Source organism: Corapipo altera, unplaced genomic scaffold (assembly GCF_003945725.1).
Source record: "Corapipo altera isolate COAL_440 unplaced genomic scaffold, ASM394572v1 22b, whole genome shotgun sequence".
Lineage (NCBI taxonomy): Eukaryota > Metazoa > Chordata > Aves > Passeriformes > Pipridae > Corapipo > Corapipo altera.
In genome coordinates this window covers 28,161,273-28,185,636 of record NW_020884876.1, presented here as the reverse complement: position 1 = coordinate 28,185,636, position 24,364 = coordinate 28,161,273, and the positions used below count along the sequence as shown (strand labels likewise).

At 38.0% G+C, this 24,364-nt stretch overlaps 1 protein-coding gene across 2 annotated transcripts in view; it reads left to right on the top strand.

Moving 5' to 3' along the window:
• GRID2 (glutamate ionotropic receptor delta type subunit 2) overlaps nt 1-24,364 on the top strand; it is a 693,976-nt gene that overhangs the window by 577,653 nt on the left and 91,959 nt on the right. For both annotated transcript variants that reach the window (XM_027635943.1, XM_027635941.1), the window contains 2 exons: nt 12,236-12,374; nt 24,149-24,344. In XM_027635943.1, the coding sequence (XP_027491744.1) occupies nt 12,236-12,374; nt 24,149-24,344 (335 nt within the window). The remainder of the gene's footprint in view (nt 1-12,235; nt 12,375-24,148; nt 24,345-24,364) is intronic.

Here is a 24,364-nt window from a genome sequence, read left to right as displayed (position 1 = left end):
TGTACCTGAAGTGGAATTTTAGTCTAAATTTTAAGATGTGTTATTTGGGAAAATAATTAGAACTCTTTTACTAGTGATGATTAAATTCTATAAGGTTAGGAGTTCATTGCAGAGAAGCACTCTGAAAATTAAAAGATGGTTAGAATTAGTGACATGGAAACTGAACTAATGTATCCAAGATGCCTGTGATTCATTTGCCTCTGAAGTAGTCAGGTGTCACTCTATGATGATGGATGCTTGGAAATCTTACAAGAACAGATTTATAAAAAATCTTTGCAAGTTCAAACAAAAACTTATTGTTGAATATGTGACTTCTTTTAAATTCCTTTCACCCCCAAAATCTTGGGGAATCACAGAATTATGTAGAGGTAAAAAGGTTATGGGGAAAAGTAGCTGTCAAAAGACAGCTTATTGGAATAACTGTTTGTCCTTATGGTCTCACTGCATTATTTTTTTGTTTGCTTGGTTTGTAGTTGCTCATTTTCAGCCAAAGGGGACTCTATCCCTTATATTCATGTCCTTCCTGACAGGTTTTTAGCTAAAGCCACACTTTTATACCTCATTAATGACATTGTTTAGCTTACTGTTAATTTTATCTACAGATGGTCTGTTTTCAGTCCATTGTGCACAGTTCTTTTTTCTGTCCCTGAAGGTACTATGTATAACACTGTCAGTAGTCTATGGAAAGACCACCACTATGCGAACTGCATGTGACAGTGAGCTTCTTAGCCACTTATGAATACATATCACAGATGATAATTGTGGTTCATTGTTTGAGGCTTCAGAGCATTTGAATACAGCCATTAGTAATTGAGAGGTCTCAGCATCTCTTGAAATCTACTCTAAATGTTGTCAGCATGAAAGGTTATTTGTTAAGATCCAGTGCCAATATCCTGTAAAATAATAGCAAGCATATTTCACTTTGATGCATTCACAGTGGCTGCAAATAGCGCCTTTATACAGGCATGCAGTCAAGCACAACCTTAAAAGCACATATCACAGCACTGCAGAACAGGATCCCCAGAAACTCCTTGTGTTTCTTGCACATGCACATTGATCTCTAGTCTGTGTATGTCTCCATGTGTGCAGGTGTGTGAGTAATTATATCATGCAAAATTATTGTCCTATGTTGTAAAAGTGGCAAAAAAGATTATTTGGTCACAGAATTTTTTTTTAGCAGAAAACCATTTGTAAAATGACTAGGCTTATTACACAATTATTTATGATTATGTAATTTAGTGGTACCATGATTGGTAACTCCAAAATTAAATTTGAAACTCTGCTAAGTCTTCCAATGAACCAATGCACTTCAGCAGCATTAATGCAATATATTTCAGCCAACAGATTCTTTAGAGGTGGATAGCAAGCCTCACACTTCCAATGTAGTCATAGTTACACATATCAAAACATGCACTTTCAAATATCAAGACTTGTAGGATATTTCAGCATCTGGATATGTGTAGTGTAAGTCTAGTAATTGTTCATCTAAGAGCTCCCAGTAACTTAAGTTAATACAAGTAGATACCTCAATTTTTAAACTTTAGCTGCAATCATTATTTCTCTTTTCTATTGACAGCAAAAGGGAAAAACAAAATATACTTTATGATACATTTTCCAGAACTTTAGAAGCACTGTAAAATCTCTCCATCCCTTCTCTGTCTGTGTAATTATGTTGCACAAGTCACTATAGTGTATTGGCATTAAATTAGTGCACACTATTATTTGTAACTTTTATCTATTATAAACTTTGATTTTCAATAGTAAACATCTTTTGCTAATTCTACAGAAAGGCATAATCTGACCACTGCAAAGTTGCTGATATCTTAAATAAGTCCTTAAGCTATTGGTCTAGGCCTAAAAGCCAGGAATTAATTCTTATAACTTTGAAGATTCATGCTGTAAATACTACCTAATAGAAATGAAAATCTGTTTAATGTGTGTTATTGAAGTATCACAGATACCAGGAGAAGCTAGGGCACAGCCATTTCCTGCATGGTGCTATGGCATGCTTCCTTTCCCAACTCCTGCATTATTGTCACTATTTCTTCAAGATGGGTGAAAAGAAATGATTTATTGTTGTGAAGGGAATTATAAATATACTATAACTAATATGTTATGCTAACATCACTTTAACCAGGTAATTATCAAAGGACTGTTTGGCCTTTAAGGACATTGATTTAATGAGAATTAATTTAATGATTGAACACTGTTTGTGTAACATTATCATTGCTAGTGATGCAGAAAATTGGAATCTCAGCTCAGCTGAAAAGAGTTTAGACTTTCCATTATCACATTAGATCCCTTTCTACTGGAATGTAGTTATTAGACTCTTTTTTATACTTTTGGTATATATTTAAATGTTTGAGTTTTATCTAAAAATTTCTGAATGAAAAAAGCAAGTTAAAATTTTCATCATTGTACTGTTCTCCTTTTTAATAGAGGCTTGAATTTCTGCTTAAAATAGCCTTAAAGAAAGTCAATTAGATTTTGGTTTTGACTTGCTATTGCTTTTCCCATAAAACAAATTTTCTCTGTTTTCATACTCTGCTTTCGTCTCTGCAAGCACGAATCATTATGTTTAGGAGGAATAGGAGTTTGGTTTATGGAATAGTTTTACAGCTATAAAAACACAGCAGCTTTAAAAAGTAGTAGCAGACAGAGTGCAGTTCTATCCAAATTATTCTGAGGCTGAATCCTGCACGGTCTAGTCACAGCTTAGTGGAAACGGTGAACATTGTAGAAAGAGCGTGTTCAGTACCTGAGGGTTAAAGCTGACCTTTAAAGTTAAAACTCCCATTTACCTGAAGGTGTCTTGTCTGGGTGCCCTCTTTGGTTTGCCCTTAGGAGTGTTATTCTCACAAACTGTTTTTCATCTTTGTAGTGCCTCTAACTAACTACTGTTGTATAAAAATTAGACCCAGGGAGAAAAGGAGAGCTCTGCGGAAACAAGTGATTGGAAGCTTGTAGTGAAACGGTGTGTCTGACAGACTTATGCAGATAGATTAATTTCCAAACAAAATTTTACTCAAGGATGTCTGACAGTTCCTGCTGTATCTTGCAGAATTTTACAAGGGAGCCTGGTGGCCAAATTATTAGCCCTCTGCCACTAGAATGAAGCTGTTGCAGTAGAGACAGCAGGTTAAGTGAGCTGGGTATTTGAAGACTGATAGAAAAATAATTTGACAATAGGTGCAGCAGAGACTCAACTTACTAACACTGTAGGTCGCTAACCAGTGGTGAGCCAATGCTGTAAGAGGCTGAAATGGTTTGCACTGGATAGCTCTAGCCCTTTCCTTGATGCCAGAGCATTTTCTAGCTTCAAAGAGGAGAGTTTTAAATATGACCGAGGAGCCTGTGTTACAGGCAGAATAGTTTGTGAGTAGTCATTTTCTCCATCTTTTGGATATTTCTATTTGTCCATCAAGTAGCATGTCAAGGCCTTCTGACCAGATTTATGAGATGGGTACACTGGGCCATAACTTGATAAGGGCTTAGTGGCATTACCACTAGTCCTTGATTAGTCCCAGCATTTGAAATCTCAGCATGGGTAATCTCTTTCTATTAATGAGAAAACAGAGCTGAGCAATGAGCCATAGTATGTGAGTCAAATGCCAGGGGCATATCCAAACAGATACACAGCAGTAGCAAACACAGGATTTTCAGAGGGAGTTTTCAAGATATGAAATACAGCTTGGAGGTGATTACTGGCCAGCAGTAACAGAGAGTGACAAGGTAGCATGGTATCTCTCTTTCAGACTGGAGCTCCTTGGTAGGAGTTTGGGGAAAGACTCATCTGTCTGCACAAGGCTGTGCATATACCCTCAGGTTAGCCGGCTTCTGGAGTTGGTGATAAGGATCTTTAAGCATGTATAAGATGCAGCTTCTCAAACTCCTTCACAGATTTTAGATAACTAGGAGTGATTTGAAATAAGCCTGAAGGAGAGGACTTATAGTCTTGGATTTTCTCCCTGTCACATAAAGGGGAGAAATAAATGAGGAAAGCTTTCTTTTGTGCATCACTGCTTCCCTTCTGGGAGCGCAATGAGGACAGTGCTTCCCACCCAGCTGAAAGGAAACAATCTTGCAGAGAGCAAATGTAATGAGATTAGTCAGGGGATCATTAGACTAACAACAACAAATGGGAGAGAGTGATTGATTGTTTAGTTCAGAAGTAAGACGTTAAGGGGCAAGAAAATTTATCAGGACACCAAATGATAAAGTGGACACACTCTTTAATTGCCTATAGACCAGTGTAAGAAATCTGAGTAATAAACACGAACAGCTAAACTCATACAAATATAGATTTGGTCTTCATGATGTTTCTGGAATCTAGTGGGAACATATGATACTTTGAAATACTGAAAGCCAGATGGACGAGGTGGGCAAAAGGGGAAGAAGAGTGTCACTATGTCAAAATGGCATTAGTTATTCCAGAGGTTGAGAGCTTGGAAAGAACTTATCTTGGCTTTTTTCTGTGACTGTGTGCTAATGGCTGGAGCACAAAATGGGATGGGATTCAATGTCTGTTGTGGACCACGAAATCATACTGGAGCTGAGGATGTTTGGCTCTCATAGTGCATATCTGTAATGCGTAATGGAAAATGTGGGGTATAATAGGGGCATTCAATCTGAGTGGTGTATGTTTCAAGCCTCAAGCTACCCATACTGAACAATGTGGAATGCACATAGAGAGCATATTGAAAGAAAAAGGAACGTTGCACGAAAGTGTTAGACACTACTGACTTCAGAAGAAAATGACATGGGGAGCTAGTATACACAGAGGTGAGTCAAAGCTGACAACAACAGGAAGGAGGGTTTTGAAAATTTTACTAGGAGCTAAAGAAACCTTAATGGCATTGGTGCATTAGGTGAAGGTGATACTATTCAAAATAGTTACGCCAGAAAGGCAATAAATATATCTCTTCTCTATTTTTGAAAAGCAAATTAAATACTTTCCATGTAGTGAATATTAAATGGCAGCTACTGACATCAGACATTTTCAAATCGGCAAATTCAGACAGATTTAAAAAACAAAATTTTAAGAGAGCTTTGTGAGTAGCTTCCAGGATGTCTGTTATTTGATTTGAGTCTTGGAGCACTGGGCAGGTTTTAGAAAGCTGACAAAAAAATCTAATGTATACCTGAAGACCAAACTGAACCTTGAATTCAAGTTTTTCTTCCATCTTAAAATACAGATGTAACAACTTGAAAGACCTAACAAATATAAACAGACACTTAACAGTTCCAAAAGATATCACCATTAAAATAGTCTGGTATTGAAGTTACATATTTATACAAAACATTAGCATTTCTCAATGAGTGCAACAACAATCCTTCCCAAAATCATCCAGAAAAGGCAGAGGAAGGCTGTAGAAAAAGTAATTAAGCATGTCTATGGTTAAGTATACCAGTGGCATAGAGAAAAATGCTTTATAATGCACAGTACTTGAAGAGACAGAATAATACTGGGAAATGAAAAACAGAATACACAAGAGATTTTCACTATAGACAGAGTTAGGATATGTTTGGTTTGTGCCTTAAGCACAGTGTTTGACATATGAAGGACTTGTGTTCAGTGAAAAGAATAGGCCAGCTATAAACTCAGAAGAGCTCTGCTGCTGTTGGAGTAGGAATATGAAAATGTTCTCTATCAGTTGTATGCTAGGAAGATAAACATCGAAAGTTCATCTAATATTTCATATTTTAAGATTAATGAATATCTAAATTTTCATTAATTTACAAAGACTCCACTAAGTTGGTTTTTTGTGAAATAGAAGAAAATATGATCATTTCTAAATATTTCAACATTTTAACTGTTTCATTCTTTAGAAATTGGTTTTTTTTATGATTTACTTCACGTTTATTTTTAGCAAACTGATATGTGAGAATATCTTGACAATGAAAATCCCCACTGCACATGACTTTTACTATTTTATTTAAAAAAATTACTTGAACTTTGGGATTTGATGGAAACTTTTAGAATCACTTAAGTAAAAAAAAAAATTTTTTCCCTTCCAATCCTGCTACTTCCAGTAACCCAAAAAGCAATTCCTAATATATCTGGAGTATTACCACAGTATAGTAATAATACCTAGATGGAGTTTATTTCAGGAAGTTAAGACTTGTAGAAATATTTCATATGTGAAACAAAATATCTGGATGTCTATTTTCATATATAATTTTTAAGAAGAAACAAAACACAACACTACATTTTAATAAAAACAAAATGCTAGAAGAGGAACAGGTGGTGGGTTGAATAAAAGCAATACCTGGCTCTCGAACTTGTCCAGACCTTGTAGAATCTGGCTGCCAGCCCTGCCTCATGATCAGTTCCTTCCCCAGCCTCAATCCTCTGCAATCTGCCAATATTTGCAAGGATAGGGAATTCAACCACTGATTTACAAGCTTATTTGGAAGGCATTACAATTCAAGGGATTGTATTCTCCTGTAGAATAATACGTTGTGCCTGCTGTGGTCAATGGGTGTTAACTTCAGCACAAAATGTAATATTACAAATTCAAGTTATGACATGCCAGCTTAAATGTTATGGAAATTAACACATTCTGCATAGTTCAAGGAAGAATGGGAAAATATGGATAAAAAAAAACAAAAAGAAAGGAAGAAAAATTCATGATGAGAGACTTTCTGACAACTTTGAAGCTGCATTTCTTTCACAGCTGGTAGAAAAAGGTATAGGCTTCATGGACTGTAAAGTATTTTTTGTCCTATACTGAATTGAAAATTTCCAATTGAAAACAGGAGAGATTTTATATTATCAAGGAAGTTTTTAACAGAACAATAGCAATAGCTAATGCCCTGAAAGATTCTGTCTTTGAAGAGCTCTGCTTTGCAGAGTTTTGTAAAGATAACAGAGCTCAGTCAAACTTTAGATTTTGTTTCTCATAGCAAGAAATAGTGGAAATATAAAATGCCTTTGCCTCTTTGTTAATGCAAACTACTTCCCTTACACCCACTCTCTATTAATGTCCCTTTTACAAAGAAAACAGAAGACGTACATTGATCTAAACTATTTGCAACAGAAGTCTACACTTCTTTATTTATGGAAATTGCAGATGCACAGCATAATTGATGTGACTGTTCTAACAAGCTGAAGGCTAAATTGCAGCCAGCTCCCAGTCCTTTGTGTTTTTTACCAAAGGCCAATAATTCACTGAATGTGGGCAGAATTTTTTGTAAGAAAAAGCAAAATCAAACTTTGTCCCCAGATAACCCACCCTATTATTTTTTCACCTTCCTTTTCCAAGCACAGTCAAGATTCTTGCTTTCAAGTTTGATAGTATTACAGCTCCTCAACAAAACAGTCACAATTAATGTGTTTTTCATGCTTCTCTAAATTATCTGGAAAACTCCCTAAGCAGAAATTCAGGTCACTCCAGACCTCTTGCAGAGAATATTGCAGGTTAGGTGATTGAAATTTGACAAAGTTATTCGTAACTGAGATACATTCTTACAGTGAGAATAGTAAGATAGCCTTGATGGTAAGTACTGGTGACAAATTGGGTTTTATCTATAATAAAAATCTAGTCCCTGGTATTTCCCTGGCAGTTACGGTTATCACAAATAGAGGTCATGATTTGTGTAGTGTCCTTCCTGTGGAAGGATAGAGCCTTCTCTGGGAGTAGCTGCAGCAGACTCCCAGTCCGGCTCTCAATTCCCCTCAGAAACATCATTTAGTTTAGTTATGAAATCCAGGACATAGAATAATGGTGATTTATGGGTTTTCTCTGCATGTGTAGTTGTTTATAAAGTACATTTCAATAATTAATCTTCAAAAGGCTCATTTCTCATAATCAGTTCTGTTGAGAATATCTCAACATTTTGGGCTCTATGCTGCCAAGCTATTTGCTTTAATAATAGTAAAAATAGAATTTTTGAGCTGTTAAGCAAAGTAATTTTATTTATAAGTATTGTGCAATCACAGTGAAGTTCTTAACCTGATATTAAATCAGACAGAGACAACTTATCTTGCATGTTTACTGCCTGGATTGAATAGTAACAAGAATTGCATCACTTTTCAACAAGATGGCTGCCACCAGGTTTGAACCCTTTTATTTACCAACTGCAGCTGAAACGGCTTCAAGAAACATTGCACCATTTATTTTTGTCCACAAACGAGAATTTTTTTCATTTCCATCTGAAACACTGTTACAGTTCTGAACGACGCAGATGAACACAGTTTTTCTTCAAGCAAACAATTGACAAATCCTGAGAAAAAGATGTTTGGACAAAGAGCCTATGCATTTTGAATTCTTCAGTTTTAGTCCAGAATTATGAAATACCAAGATCTCACCAGGATGTTATCCTCAATTTCCCTATTTTCCCATTTGTTCCATGATTTCATCCCTCCTTCTTGCCCATAATCCTCTCTTGTGATTTTTGACTTGAAGAAACTTTTAAACTGACTGCTAACGAGGGAGAATAATTTTAAAAGTATTAAAAATCTGTATGGGAATTGTATAGGTTCACATTGTATCTCCTAGGATGGGTTTTTTCTGATATTTAGATCTGTCATAATTCTGCATTATATTGTTTGCATTGTCAAGACAATGCATTATTTTTCTTGCCTTCTATTTAGCTTGAAGCACTTGGAAAGAAATGGGAATAAACAAAAATTTATAAAATAAGTTGCAGTCTAAGCCTGTCATCTGAAGTAGGCCAGCATTAAGTAGTCTAGGATTGATGAAGCAGAACTGCATTAGATGAGCCTGGGAGGACTAAAAGTAATTTCTTTCACTCTGACTTCTACAGTAATTCAACTTTTTTCAGGAAACTACCAAGAAGATTGATTTTTCTAGTTCAGTTTACTCTGGAAAGTGTCTTTTCCTTCCTGCATATGCAATCTGAAAATTTTAAAGGCAGATTAGATTTTTTAAGGGATATTAGCACACATCATGTGTCAGATGAATTATACTCAGAGCTGTAGCCACAACATGGGTGATCTACAGGTTCATTTTGTGCTGCATTAAACCCTTCTGCCAGTATATTGGAAAGGCCAAGATAAAGAATAATATAGCCTCTGTATTCATTTGAGATCTGTCTCTCAAGATGACAAAGCGACTCCAGGACTGCTGAATGTCTTCTTTGATTTCCACTTGTTTCATGAGTGGAGCTCAGTGCTTTAAAGTGTTGCTCGGCATGCTACAACAGTAGTGTTTTTAGTGTAACCACAGCCAGTATAGTAAATCCCACTGATGAATTTTGCTATAGGAATGAGGTATGATAGAACAGATTTTACTCTGGTCATCAGTGTGTGTTTACATGACACCAAGTGGTCCCCTTTGCCATTAGGGGTTATAAGTTTTGCTGGTGTGATACAAAATAAAATAGCAGGCAAAGATTTGTTCCATTTTCTTAGCTCCCCTGCTGTGTTTGCTGTGCATAGCCCCTTGTAACTGGAATACGTTGTCATCCATAAAGATGTTGATGCACCTGAAAATCATACTAGATATAGGAAAGCAGAGCTCAGGGAGGTTTGCATGCATGTCCCTTCTGCATTTACAATCAAGAATAGTGTCTGTTAGGTCTGTAGCTCTTTATCATGGTAATGTTCATGGACAACCAGTGATTGTTGCTCTCCTGAGTGAATTGGTACTCTTTTGCACTGAGAAAACACGTAAATTTGGACTGAAAGAAAACTTTGGAAACTTTGTCCCCAGAAACAAAACTGGGGAGAGTGAAGAGATTTCTTAAGGTGAATTGTCATGGTACAGGAAGTGTTTTAGCAAACAGTACAATGGAACAAGACTGTATCGCATTAAGTCTCCTAATTAGATACCAAAGAAATGATACCATGACAGTAAAAGATCTCCTTTGATTTTTGTTTATCCTTCTTCCACTGGGAAAGGTGAAGTACCCTGTCTGTACAGCTTAAAAGTCATGCACTTAGACAGTTGTTGTGTCAGCCCCGCTTTAGAAATGGTGGTTTAAGAAGGCTCAGTGCAAGGATTTTTAGAGGAGTGCTGAATTATTTTTAAATGTGTTTATTGTACATGTACTCAGATACAAGTTTTGGCCTCAAGCTTCGTTTATTGACTTCTGATATACAAGGTATGACTGTGAATTAGGAACAAGACTACACAAATACCTGGATGAGCTAAAAGCACTTGGGCTAACCAGCATTCATGGGTTTTAAAGTCTACTTTTGACATGGGGGAAAGAAGGAAAAAGTAACAGTGAATAGGGGGAACAACCTTACTGATGTAGGGGAAAGCTACACTGTATGAACAGTAGGAAATGCTGTAGCTTAGGGATCTGTAATGGCTTTCATGTTCATTTATTGCACAGCATCCTCACTTGGAAACCAGAAGGCAGGTGTGTCACTTTCAGTGGTCCTCTCTTTTCTGACATTTAATTTCAATTAAAAACTATGACAATTTAGAGCTTTATTCATTAAACTGAAAAACAAAAATGCAAGGATGTCCAGGAGATTATTGGCTTCTTCTTAATCATGCTACCCATTTCAATTCAATGTAAAGATTGTCTGCAGGGATTGGCACCTGAAAGTTAAAAAGACAAACAGCCTTTTCTAATAAATTAATATAACTGTCTGCTCTTTTGATTTTATTAAAAAAAAATAATTTTTAAATTACGTATTCCAAAGACATTGCAAAAACTGTTGTTAAGTAGAAATAATCTATTAAAAATAATTTAAAATTTATGCAGCACCGAAAACCAAATCTTTAGATGTTGAAATTAGTGTTCATCTTCAATAATCCTTAAACTGAAATAATATCTCCCAATCAGATCAGCAGATTCTTATTTCAGACAATTAAATGGCATCTTGGAAATAAAAGAAAATTAATTTCCAACTGTGCTGATCTAACATAGATTTTGTCTTTCAATGCTGGAATTCTCAAAAGGCAAAGGATTTCAATGTTTAAATACCAAAAGTATAAATGAGTGGAGTCAGTTATTACTTCACATATAGTAACTGCACATAAGCTTCAAATCTGAATGGTGATGCAGAGTTCCCAGTGCTTTGTGTAGGTAAGACAAACTGATAAAAAAGTAAGATGATCCTTCATATATAGCATTTATTAAATATCTATTTTCTGTATTTAATTGAAAATTGTTTGTTCGTGGAGTGGGAATAATTGTAACTTGTATTCCCTTTAAACCTACTTGCTGGGGAAACATGAAGGAGTTATTACATAAGTAAAAAAAAAAAAACTATGTACAGAGGATTAAATCAGTAACAGACTGCTTTTGCAAATCCTAGGTACTGTACCATCATTTTGCATCTGAGAAAGCTACCTCAAAAGTAATGTCAACTTTTCAAATTGCTGAGTGTCGAGGGAGAAGAAAAGGGTGAACATCTTGAGCAGTTGACTGTGGGTGTTTGTTGTATTCAGTCTCCCCTAATTACTTGTAGTGTGACAAAACTTATGCTGCATGCATAATTTTTAAATTCATTTTTTTAAAAAATTAACTTTCCTTCATCTAAAAATCTGTGATTCATATGTTTTTAACTCAAAGAGCTCTTGCAAACACTCCAAACTAGTGTGTTTTGGGGCAGTTATTTGAATAAAAAATGCTGCTTTTCATGGCTTGCCTAACTGGGCTCTGGTCACACAGGCGGTGGTATGCAGCTTATCCTGGTAGGCTTAATTGCTGCTAATGTTCTGTTTTCATGGCAGTAGGATTTTAAAGGAAAGCAACTATGGGAATACAAAACAATTTTTGCTTTATTCTTCAATACATGGGACTTTTTTTTCCTCCATGTCCAAGTTCACTTGCAGCAAGTCGTACACATACATATGGTTCTCATGAGCATCTGCCTGCCTAGAGAACTGTGAAAAGTAATTGTGTTTTGATGGGGTTTTTTAACTTTATGTTCCCCAGAATGAAAGAAAAACTTAATTAAGGTTTGTAGATAAGATCTCTAAGGAAAGACCATTGTAGGAATTTACTTTTGCTGGTTTTGTTCTGAGATCTTGAAGTCTATTTCCATTACTGGACAGGACTGGCAAATGAATTGCAATTAAAGGCACAATAGCAAAAGAGATTAAATACAGAAATGATAACTGACAGTGTGGGCTTCCTTCAGTCCTTTTGTTGGATAGAAAGTGTGGCTCCAAGTCCTGCACCAGACTTTAGTAAACTGTTTTACCCTGTTGACCCTGGAGTCTAGTTCTCCTGAGCAATGCATGAACAATGAGGATCTGGGTTTCCCTTCTGCTAAATGAAAACTCTTGCTTTTCCTTCTTTCCCACAGGAGGAGAGGTTCCATACACAACCCTGGCAACCCGACTGATGATGGGAGCTTGGTGGCTTTTTGCTTTGATTGTCATCTCCTCCTACACAGCAAACCTAGCAGCTTTCCTCACCATCACACGCATTGAGAACTCCATCCAGTAAGTTGATAAAGAATGATTCAAGGGAAAGGAGGGCGAACATAAATATACATGTAGAGGGGTATGAATGTTCTACTTAAATGTGATAAAAGGAATAAATTTTTATCATCTTGAGAAGCTGGAAAAATAACAATATACCATAGACTGTCAGTCTCCCTGGAGATACGTTGTTTTTAGGATCAAAATTTTTGGCCTCTAGCAGATACTTTTCCCTGTGGCGCACATACATATGTATATATGCACACATATGTATTTTGAAAGAAGCAACTGAGTTTGAGATAACCAGTGTATTAGTGCTCGAAATGGGAAAGTGTAAATTGTTGCTGTGTATACCAGCTGTGCTTTCTATTCAGGCATATCCCACAATACTTGTGTTCTGACACTTTGATCAGGGAGAACCCAATGCTTCTTCAATGTATGGAGAGCTCAAAGCTGAATTCACCTATTCTTGCCAGGGCAAAGATGTGTTAGCAGTAACAAACCATAAAAAACTCACTCATTAATCAGCTTTGCTCCTTCTGCTCTCAAGTGTTCTCTTACCACACAAGCAGATCGCATTGTTCTTTTTTACCTATTGGTTCTTTTGCTTGAGGCCTCCCTAACATGAGTGTCCTTGTCTTTTCCTGTCCTTTTTATAGTGAACTCTCTTTCTGTCATACATTCCAGTCCTTTTTTGCAGACCATCTCTCCATACCACAGGAATCTTTCTAGGCCTCCTACCCTCTCTCTGACCTTTTGTACTCCAGTATTGTGCTGATTTAAAGATAAACCAGGAGGAGAAATGAACCCAACTCAAAAGGTATTATAAGTCAGAATTACAATTTAATAAAAATAATACAATAAATACAATTATACAGATAAACAATTGGTTTTAACCCACAAAACCCAGATGTATAACCCAGTGGCCTGGGGCACAAACAGAATGGTGTTCGTTGGCCCCCGTGCTGAGCCCCACGTGGTCCTCCTGGGTCCAAAGTAAAAGAAAAAGAAGACCTGTTGGTGAGAGTGCTGGTCACAGTCTGGTCGAGGGTGGTGATTGCAGTCCACTCAAGAGTGATGGTTGCAGTCCGGTTGAGGTTCTAGTCCTCCTCTGGATCCTACGAGTGGGCCAGAAGTCCCAAGACCCCAAGATTATATACCCTCAGGTTTGACTGGGAATGCCCAGTACCTCCCCCAGGGCAGGGAGTTCCACAATGGATGATTGTGAGTCGTGAGATATTTTTGGAATCCTTGGTGGCCCATTAACAGACATGACCGCTCAGGCTAATGACTCCCTGGAGGGGAGTTATCACACCTGAGTCATTGGTATGAGGATAGGAACATCCTCCTGTCTCACCCAGCTTATAGCCTGAGGGGCCAGGTGTGCTCTGGGCAGCTGCTGCAAATGGTCTATTGTTAACAGTTCCTGGGAAATGGCATAGAGGATGTAGAATACACAGTTTGGGTTACACACACACAGCGATGAACTGGTCCCGGCTGCTCTAACTAGGACAAGTCTCCTCTCCTTCAGCAAGCTACATGCTGAGTTATCCTCACTCCCAATGCACCAGTGGCCTCCTCCACCTTCAAATGCTCACTCTTGGCTTAAAGCAGAGACTAGAAAATACAGTGAAGCATTAGCTAGCCAAGCACTCCAAGGGGCAGCTGGCCATTTCTTCATAGCAGGTTTTTAATCTTGAGGCAACAACTCCATATGTTGGAGTGACAAGTTAGCCTTTCCCATATATCCTTCTTTGCAAAAGAGGCACATTCTGCTGTATTTCTTCCTCCAGAAAGCTAAGAACCTGACCTTCAAGTCAGGCTCAATGATGGCCTTAGGGAAAATTCAGTTTTCTCAGTCATTGATTCAAGTCCCTGACTTCTGTGTATCATCCTCTAAGATCTTTCTGCCTCTAGTTCAGCTGCTTTCCAAACCTCTCTGAAATTCCCCTTGAGACAGCAAGCCACTGTTGCAGACTGAGTAGGAGGAGCCTTGGCCTATTGTGAATTCATAGGTTAGGATCAAACAGCACTGCATGGCAGCTGGTCACCATGCTCACACCAAGGCACTTTTCCTCTAGGTGAGGATTTTCTACATACTAAAACCAATCCAGGCTTTCATGGCACACAGGCAAGTAAACATCTCCAATAGCAGACAAGTTTCATTTGCAAGTTTCATTTGGAAAATGAAGTTCAGAACCAAGAACAGAAGCAGTCTAACTTCGAGTGCCTGGTTGTCTCCTGACTCTCCCCATTAGGAGCATCCTCTCACGCTTCATGAACCCTTTCTCCCTGCTTATTGGGTGTCCCTTGGCCCAAGTCACCCAGGCTTTATCAGTTCTTATTCATTCCTAGCTGGAAATTTGCTATGGCTGTTTCATTACCCTTCCTTTCTGGGATAACAACCCCAATGCTTTCCTCTATTAGAAGGCTAAATACCCTAAGACAGAGATATGTAAATGAGACTAAAATCACATTATGCAAATTATTAAACAATTAAAACAAGTGATGATTTTCTTTTTTGTTCTGAATAACAGACTTTGAGATCATGGAATGCTGCAGGGGACTTTGACACAACCCAACTGTTTGACTCCATAGTTTCAATTACAATCCCTTCAAAATGTATAGGGGAGTAAAATGATATTCTGTGTCAATGTTTGTCGACACTGAGCGAGAGGTTTTGAGGGAAGTTGGGTTTTTTGGGGGTTTTTCTAAGTTTAAAAAGCTTTAAATTTGAGTTAGGACTGTGAAGAATAAAACATGAGAATTTTTTCATGGAAAATAAATAATAGTTATATATTCAGTCATTCAGTTTGTCCTTACAAGAATGAAATATGCCTCTGCATCCTGTTTTAAAATCATGCCCCTTCTAGTTTTGAAGTAGTCCAGAAAAATGTTCAAATTACTGTGAAAAATGTCTGTGTTTTCTTATCATGTCTAAAAAAAGAATAAAATATACCCAAACTATAATTTAATACATCTTCAGCTTTTTCTTGCAGTTTATTATGATGTCACTAGAAAACCCTCAGTGGAAATCTGAGGTTGTTATGTACAGTTGGGACTACATTGGTCTTTGTGCTGTATTATTTATGGGCAAAGTCACTGAAAATGTTTTATTCAGTAGAAAATGTTGCAGCTGGAGAGCTCCTGGAATGAAAGAACAGAGACATTTTTCAACAGCACTTTCAGCTCAAAAATAGAGTAATTAAATGTGTTAAGTATCCATTAGGGAATGAAGTTATCCTAACTACGGCAGGAGTGTAAAACTTTAGTTTACAAAACTGCCAACATTGGAACTGAAACCAGCACATAAGAGAGAAGCTGTTTATTTATCATGCTGAATTACTGCAAAGTGGAAAACATGAATAAGCAATAAAGAAAAAAGCTGATGCTACACTTTTTTTTTTTTTTTTTTTTTTTTTTTTTAGCAGTTCAAATTGTACCTTGGGGAGCCTTGAAGGCCAGAATGGAAATGAGTATGAGCATTTGGAGAAAGTAATCGAGATTCTGGTTGTAGTACTATCCAGCCAGCTTCAGAGAAGTCAGAAAAATGAAAGAAATTGAAGTCAGTAGGTTTGCACAGATATAACAAGTAGTTAATAGGTTTTCATTTCCGATTTCCAGCTAGCATCAGATACTACAGTGTGTTGTTGAAGGTATGGTCCTTGTGATATCTTTTACAAAAGATAGGAGGATTCAAGCAGTCCACAGCATATTCCATTTCTGTGAAACTTTTTGGTAGTTACTGCATTTCAGCTTTTGGATATGAAGACAGTTTGTGTTCAGAGCTTTTGCAGCTTCCCTTTCTTGTCTGGTGTGAAGGTTGGATCACTCTTCCTAGTCAGTTCCTCATGGTATCCAGAATTCTATTTTGAGAAGCAAAGCATGCAAAATTTTGTTAGTCAGTGCACTAGGGAGGACTAGTTAAATGTACCCTTTCCCTAGAGAGTCTTGAAGTAGATCTTTTCTGTATAACCTCACTTGATGGCATTCATGCCCTGCTTCGGTGTTCAATTTGAATCAAATCGTTACAGTTTTTAAATTGATTTAGAAGAACTAGAAGGAAAAGAGTGGACATTAATCTCTTTTTCCAGACTAACAGCTACTTTTAATACTTTCGGGAGCTCAGCTTTTCATTTTCTGCCAATACACAATATTAAGAGTAGAGGCACTCAAGTTATAAAGTAGTTCCTGGATGCATCTTTTGTTCGCACTTAACCCACATTGCAAATGACATTTAAATCAAGACACTCAGCATTTCAAATGCCAAAACATTGTGGCAGCAAAGCAAAGCATAATTTCTGTGCTCCTTAAATCTTAAGATCACTGTCTCAAATGCAACATTAATTAATAGTAATTAAGAGTGGCTTTCCTTGGTAAATGCCAAATAAATTTGGAGGTCGTGAGCTATTTCTCATAGGTGCTGATGCTGTGAATTTAATCAGTAAGCCACTATTGACATTATTGTGTTTTATTATTCCTTTAGGACAGAATTAGAGTCCATGGGCAGAGATTGATTTTACTCAAACTACTGCACTGTTTTTTCTGGGTTAGAGGAAGGTGTCACCACCTTCTCATGGGCACTGAAGTTTTACAGGAAGGTTGGAGGAGTGGGGTGGACAGAGGAGTCAAACGATTTGTCATATGAAAGGCCAGTGTTAGATGGTTTCGAGTTTAATCTACTCCTAAAAGTGTGGAAGCTTAAGACTTCAGATTGTACGTGTTATGGGGAAGAGTCTGCATCTTATGTCTTATGTAAAACAAGTTCACATTATGCTCTCCATGTTACAACTAGTATGTCCTATTTGATAGGTGAGACCTCTACCTCCTAATACTGGAGGCATAGAGGTAAAGCCTGTCTTTCTTGCCCAGTCATTCTCTTCACGACATTTTTTTAAACCGTGATTCACTTGAAGCTAAGATGTCCCCAAGGCTTTAAACAGCTCAGTGCAACTGACTACAAGACTTCTGCAACTTCTACAAGACTTCTACTGACTTCTACAAGAACTCAGTAATTAGATATTTCCTGATGCTGAAAAACAGAATGGTTTTTAATCTTTCCTTTAGCATGGTTCACCCAGAACTTCAACCTGGCTAGCAAGCTGTATTACTACTTTCTGCCACAGCTGTCCCTGCCAACAGTTAAATCTCTTGGCTTAATGTGCCCTGTTCCCTAAGCATAAGTCTACCTGTGAATTAATCCTTACTGTCCTAGGAAAAACGCCCAACCAACCAATAAAACCAGCAAACAAAAAAAGAACTGGAAAACTTTATCTGAATTATTCATAAATAAAGGCTTCAGTGTAAGCCATGACATCAGTTATGTTTTGCCTAAAATTTAGTGACTACTTCTTAGAGACAGCTCTGTGCAACAGTGAAGTCTAACACAGCTAGCCTAAACTGATCTATAACCCAGATCTACAAAGATACGTTGATACCCAAGTATCTGATCTCAGTGGTGTTTAATCATCTAAAAAGAAATTTGGTTATTTCTTTATGGAGCTGACCTTTAGCTTTTCAACATTTTTGTGTATTTTTTTAAGGCTTTTGGCTGACATATGTGAACATCTTACCAATTCTGATTTGAATTTATAGAACAGAATGTACTTTGGAGAAAGAAACATATCCCAATCCTACTACGTTTCTCTTCTAGCTGGAAGCAGAGATAATTTTTTAATTACAAAATAATTAATTTTTTCTAAGCCATAAAATGAAAGTGACCTGAAAACTGTTGCCTAATTAAGGTGCATAATACTAAACAAGAAAAAGAAATGCTGGAAAATACATGTGTCTGTTAATAATTCATCCTCAAATTACTCAAATCATCCTCAGAATAGTCCTATTAACTTAGTTAATTTGAGATAATATTGACATTGGGATAATATTGGCATTATCCCAGTAGTTGCAGGTATAAAAAAACATACCATAAAGACCACAAATAACATTTTTCTCCACAATGCTGCATGAATGATAGCCAAAAATAAACTGAACTGTGACCTGACTGTGTGGTCACTTCCCTAGAAGTAGAATTTATCTTTATACAAACTCAGTTAAAGGTATTTTATTTTATAACCTTTTTTTTCAAGTATATCTGCTTTTTTTATGTTTTTAAACAGTTTTCATCGTTCACAGAATCACAGAATATGCTGAGCTGGAAGGGACCCACAAGGATCATCGAGTCCAACCCTTAGCCCTTCACAGGACCATTCTTAAGATTCACACCATGTGCCCGAGATTATCATCCAGACACTCATTGAACTCTGTCAGGCTTGGTGCCGTGACCACTTCCCTGGGGAGCCTGTTCCAGTGCCCAATCACCCTCTGGGTGAAAAACCTTTTCCTAGTGTCCAGCTTAAACCTCCCCTGACACAACTTCAGGCCATTCCTTTGGGTCCTATCACTGCTCACCACAGAGAAGAGATCAGTGCCTGCCACCTTATTGCTTCAAAATTAGAAATTCAAGGAGATAAAAATTTTAAAATGTTGGACTGTAATTTGCTTACTCTTGCAAGATGTATGTTTCGCTTTGCGGGTAGCTCAACGGAGAACTATCACAAAACTAAATTTCAGTGTGGATAACAGTATCAGATTTTGGACATCAAACGTTACCCTGTACCGTAGGAATTAATCAGCTTGACAAGTGCTTTTTCCTTATTTTTAGATCTGGTGTGGCAGCTGTGTGGTGAGATTGGGTGACATAGTGAGGCTGAGGATTTGTGTATGCACTAAATGCATTTGTCTGAAAAGAGAATGAATTGTTTAATCCAGGAATTGAAGTACTCCAAACAATGTGTAACTTATAAAACCAGGCTGGAGGCAAAGTAGTTATAAAAGTTCTTTCTGTGGTAAAGGAACCTCAATGGTTTAATAATTCTGTTAGTTCTGTCAAAGTTTCTCATTTCTCTTTGTTTTGCTGTACAATAGCTTCTAGGTTCTGAATGTCACACTAGTAGTCTGCAGAGTTGCAGGTTATAAAAAAAAACAGCATCTGAAGGAGGTCATATATATTATGATCCCATTTTACATGTTTGTGTGAGGGGAGGGAGCCACTGATGTGATAGATCTTTACTGCTTTTGCAGCTTGCTTATGCAGCAGAATATACACATATACATGTCAAAGGTTCTGAAACTTCTTTCTTGTTCCTCAGTGTATGGTCAGGTGAACCAAAACTTGAGGTTTACTGCCAACAACAGTGTTTAGTGCATATGTAGAGTTTATATTTCTAGTTTTCTTGCTTTTGTCCTCCTACCATCATTTTCTCAGCATGGAGCTTCACCTGCAACTGTGTAAAGATGCAGAGTAGGGCAGCTGTGTTTTAGGATAGCACATCTAACCATGAGGAACTGCAGACTGCAGTTAATGCCAGACTTGGCAACTACAACATGCCTTCCTGAAGGCATTGACATAATTCTTCTCCTTGTTATTTCCCTGCTGGTGGTGCCTTTGTGTGTGATAGCATTCTTTCTTGCTTCTCAGCCTGTTTGCAATATGTTTCCCATACCTGACTGTAGTACACTTCAAGACTGACAGCTGATGTCTTGTGCTGGTTTGCCTTTCTGAAAATAGCAGAGTTGCTTTTATAGCCACAAGATATACAGAGGAGATGGTTTTCTTTTGTGCTGTTTGTAACCATACTGGTTTGTGGCAGCAGCTACACATATCAATTATTTACCACGTAGCAATAATATATCCAAAAAATTCTCTGTTGCTTATTATACTAGACATTATATGGCTATACATAGACTTGTAAAGTAATGAATGCAATTTTGGTAGGTGTTGTCGATGGAAATTGGAGACTCAATAAATACTTTTTGTATACTTTTCTAGTATGACAAATAACACAACAATCACAGGACATTACATTTTGCATCCTGTGACGGTTCATTGCACTTCTCAACACTGCCAGATAGAGGAGTGTATTGGCAGCAGCAGCAGTAACACAGAATGGATGTATGTTCTATTTATCTAGTGCCTTTCATCAGTGATGCTTTTGACAGATAGACAGTCAACACAACAGTAATACACTACTTCTGCACAACAATTTGCCTAATGGTAAAATAGAACAAAGCTCTTATCAAGGCCCATTGCTGCCTGTGGGGGTGCCTTTCTGCAGACCTGTGCCCCAGCCTGGGTTGTTGCAGGGAGTTATTCACTCCTAGGTGCAGGACTTTGCATTTGTCCTTGCTGAATTTCACACCCCCATTCCCTCAGCCTTTCTAGGTCCATTCAAACAGCAGCCTGTTCTTGAGCAGTCAGCTGGTCCCCCAATGTCATGTCATCAGCAAACTTGAAAAGAGGGTCCTTGGTTACCTCCTCTGGGTTATTGGTAAAGACATGTCCCAGGTTAGATCTCTGTGGTACCTGTTAGCAGCCTCCACATGAGCTACCCTGTGAGCATGACTATCCAATTAGGAATTTATCAGTTTTCCCACCCAGACATACCTAATGACCTAATTTAGATTCAAGAATATTGTGGGAGCCAGTATTGAATGCCCTGATAAAGCTGAGGTAAACTATGTCTGTCCACAAACAAAGTAATTTTACTGTAGAAGGCAGCCAAGTTAGTCAGGCATGACTTAGCTTTGGTAAATCCATGTAGACCGTGGCTACTCAGCTGCTTCTCCTTCATATGCTCAGAAATGTGGCCTAAGAGGACTCACTCCATGATGTTGGATGACCAGCTGTAATTCCATGAATCATCTCTTTCATCTTTCTGAATATAGTCTGGACATTTTCTTTCTCTACTGGCCAGGGATCTCCTTCACCTTTCAAAAATCAAAGCAGCTGGCCCTGCAAGGACGTTGGCCAGCTCTCTCAGCACACTTTGATGCAGCCTGCCAGGTCCCATAGGCTTCTGTGGGTCTAGTGATCCCAGTCAATCCCTGCCTTGTCTAGTTGAAATTTAGCTGACCACTTCCTGCTGGTTGTTCATTGCTCCCTTGAACCCTGCCTCTATTCCCAGAGACCTTGCTGGGGGACCTTGCTGAGGAAGAGTTAGGCAACGCAGGCACTGAGTGCCTCAGCTTTAGCTGTGTCTGCTGTCCCCATCAACAACTTCACACTTTCCTTGTTTAGACTTTTAGTTCTGCAAAAGCTGTTCTTGTTACCCTTGAAATCCCTCAAGCGCATCCACTCTGGCTGAGTATTTCTAATGCTACCCAGGGTTGCCAGGAAGTGTTTCTAAATTCCTTGTTTGAAGACTATCCAGCGTCTTCCACCATCTGTATATTGTTTGAAGAGATGAAGGCCCTTTTGAAATTCTTGGGGTTTTTTAGTAATTTCAAAGTGTAATAGATGATTAAATTGCTTTCCCTGGAGAAACCTACCTGGTGGCTATGTCTAAGCTTCAGGACTGATCTTTAAAATTGTATCAAACCTTATTTCACTATATTTATTAAATTTATCACCTAAAATATCACCTAAGTAGTCTACTCTGGATCCCTTTCCCCACCCACGGCGTGGGGCGGCCCAGTTCTAGTTCCGTTTCCATCTGAAGAACCATTGCGACACTTTGAAGGATGGGGAAAGGGAACTCCAGGGGTTTCTCAGGGGTCTTTTCAGGCCCTGAGCCTGGAGGGGAGAGGTGCTCCCCCCCACACACGTGGCCCCATGGCCGGCAGGGAGACAGGACACCGGGCGTGGAGAGGAGGCAAGAGAGAGTTTATTGTTGGGGATGTTACATTTATAGAGTTTAGGAGGATTCACAGAGTAACCAATTAGAAGTCTCAAGGGGCTTACAGGAACACCCAGTCACAGGAAGAGGTTAACAAAGGCCAATGGGGAACACCTCAGGACACCTTCCCAGGACATTCCTGCATGGATAACATGGGGGGTGCTGGGAAGAAGAAGCATGTGTTTGCAAAGAGACCACCAAAAGCCATTTTAAAACCTGTTTAAACCACAGTTTTCCCATATAATGCAGGTTTAGTGCTACAGTTTACTTTCACAATTCCCCTGATTGCCACTTTTTAAAATATTTACTGCTTCCCTTTCACTCACAGCTGTAACAAGGTTTCCTATTTTTACTAATAGCTCAGCCATTTCATATTTAATCTTTCAGAACTCCTAGGTATTTATATGGACTTGATAATTTATTTTTAACTTTTCAATTATAAATTAACCACAGTACTTATTTTCCTGATGCCTTAGTCTACTAGAGTCTCATATTTTTCCTCCTAGAAAAAGGCGTATCTTGGTCCTCTAGTAGAAGGCCAATACACTTGGTTTCAGGAAATTCACATTACATCTACCATCTCATCTTTGATGATTCCGTATGAGTCTTAATTGTTTGCAGGATGGCTGTTGAAGAGGAATGTCATCCTGTTGGAGAAAGAGGAGAAGATTTTAGGGGGTTTAATACTACTAGTTATTTACTCATCAAAATTAAATTTATCCCTTCCTTGCAGTTACTATATGTTATCTGATTAGAATTTAGCTCTTGTTCAGTGTTTTTCTAAGACTATATGTCTGAATTTCAAAGGATATCTTTTTTACTTAGCTAACTTCTGAACCCTTGCCATTGAGCTCTATTGATTTCTTCTTTTCCTGCTTTCTGTTTTGTTTAGAGATATACATATCTTTTGAGATTTGGTTATTGTTTTCTTCAGTGCCATCCCCAGAACACCCAAGAATTCCTTTTTTTCCATCTGTAGGGCCATTTTCAGTAGCCACCATGTTTACATGTTTCAGAAACACAACTTGGAATTTGATGAGTTTCCTACATTTGTGTTTGCTTTTCTGTATCTGCAATGAGCTTTTACAGTTTGCTATTGCCTTCTTTAAGATGGTGTTCTACCCCTTGATTTGTCCTTATGTGTCAACCCCTAGATTTATGCAGTTTATACTGTTAATTTGTGCTGGGAAAGCTGTAATGGGTTTTAGGCAGGAGACATATGGCAGTAGTTATTTTGAAACTTTAATGAATGCCATTAAAGAATCAAAGGTACGGAAGAGGAATTCCACAGGATGGAAAACTAAAGGCCAAGAGGTAAGGAGACTTTAAAGGGTTATAATATACATTTTTTTTTAGTCCAAATCTGTGTTGAAAATACTGAAGTTGGGATCCTTTAGAAACTGTGTTATTTTTCTTGTTTACAAAGAAGGGTAAAACTAGATAACATGTAAAGCAGAACAAATTTATTAGAGTAAATAACATGAACTTTGATGAAAAGTCAGTTTGTGAAACCACAACAAAAATCTAATAGCTGAAAATAATATAGGATGTGACCTATGTGATGGATGCACAGTTCAGTGCAGGAATACCATGACAAAACTGCCTTTCATAGTGTAACCCAGTAGAACATAGAGTTACTCAGCACAGGTGCTTTGGGCTAGATTTGGTGAGTTCTTGTGCCAGCACTCCAGCTCCCCAGCAGCAGAGTGTGTGTTTGAACTGTACTCATGTAGGCTGTTACCCAGCTTCTGTTGAACTTCCTGCATACAGCTGGAGAGACTGCAATGCTCCCTTTCTCTCCTTTGCCCCTGCCAAAAGGATCTTGGCATTTGACAGGATCCTCTTACTATTTCTGTTTGTCTCTTTCCATACATTTTCACTTTTTCCACCCCTTCCTTTCCCTTTGTATTCCTCCTTGTGTCTTAAAACATGAACCCAAATTTTCAGTCTCGCTTTACCTTTCAAGAAAAAAGAAAAGGAAAAATAATTAAAAAAAAAAAACTAAAGAAGGTGTCTTGACAGCTATCTTCTTATGTACTGCCCTTTGTTTGCCTGCAGCTCCTTCCTCTTGAAAATGTGGCTTCAAGTCTCCTGTGTCTCTTTTCTTCACCAACAATTAAGGTCTCTCCAGGATCTCTCGAGGCAGACGGATATTCCTTATGGCACTGTCTTGGACTCTGCAGTCTATGAGCACGTCCGAGTGAAAGGGATGAATCCTTTTGAGAGGGATGGCATGTATTCCCAAATGTGGAGGATGATTAACAGAAGCAATGGCTCAGAGAACAACGTCGTGGAGTCGACCGCAGGTATTCAAAAGGTATGCTTACATTTTGCTTC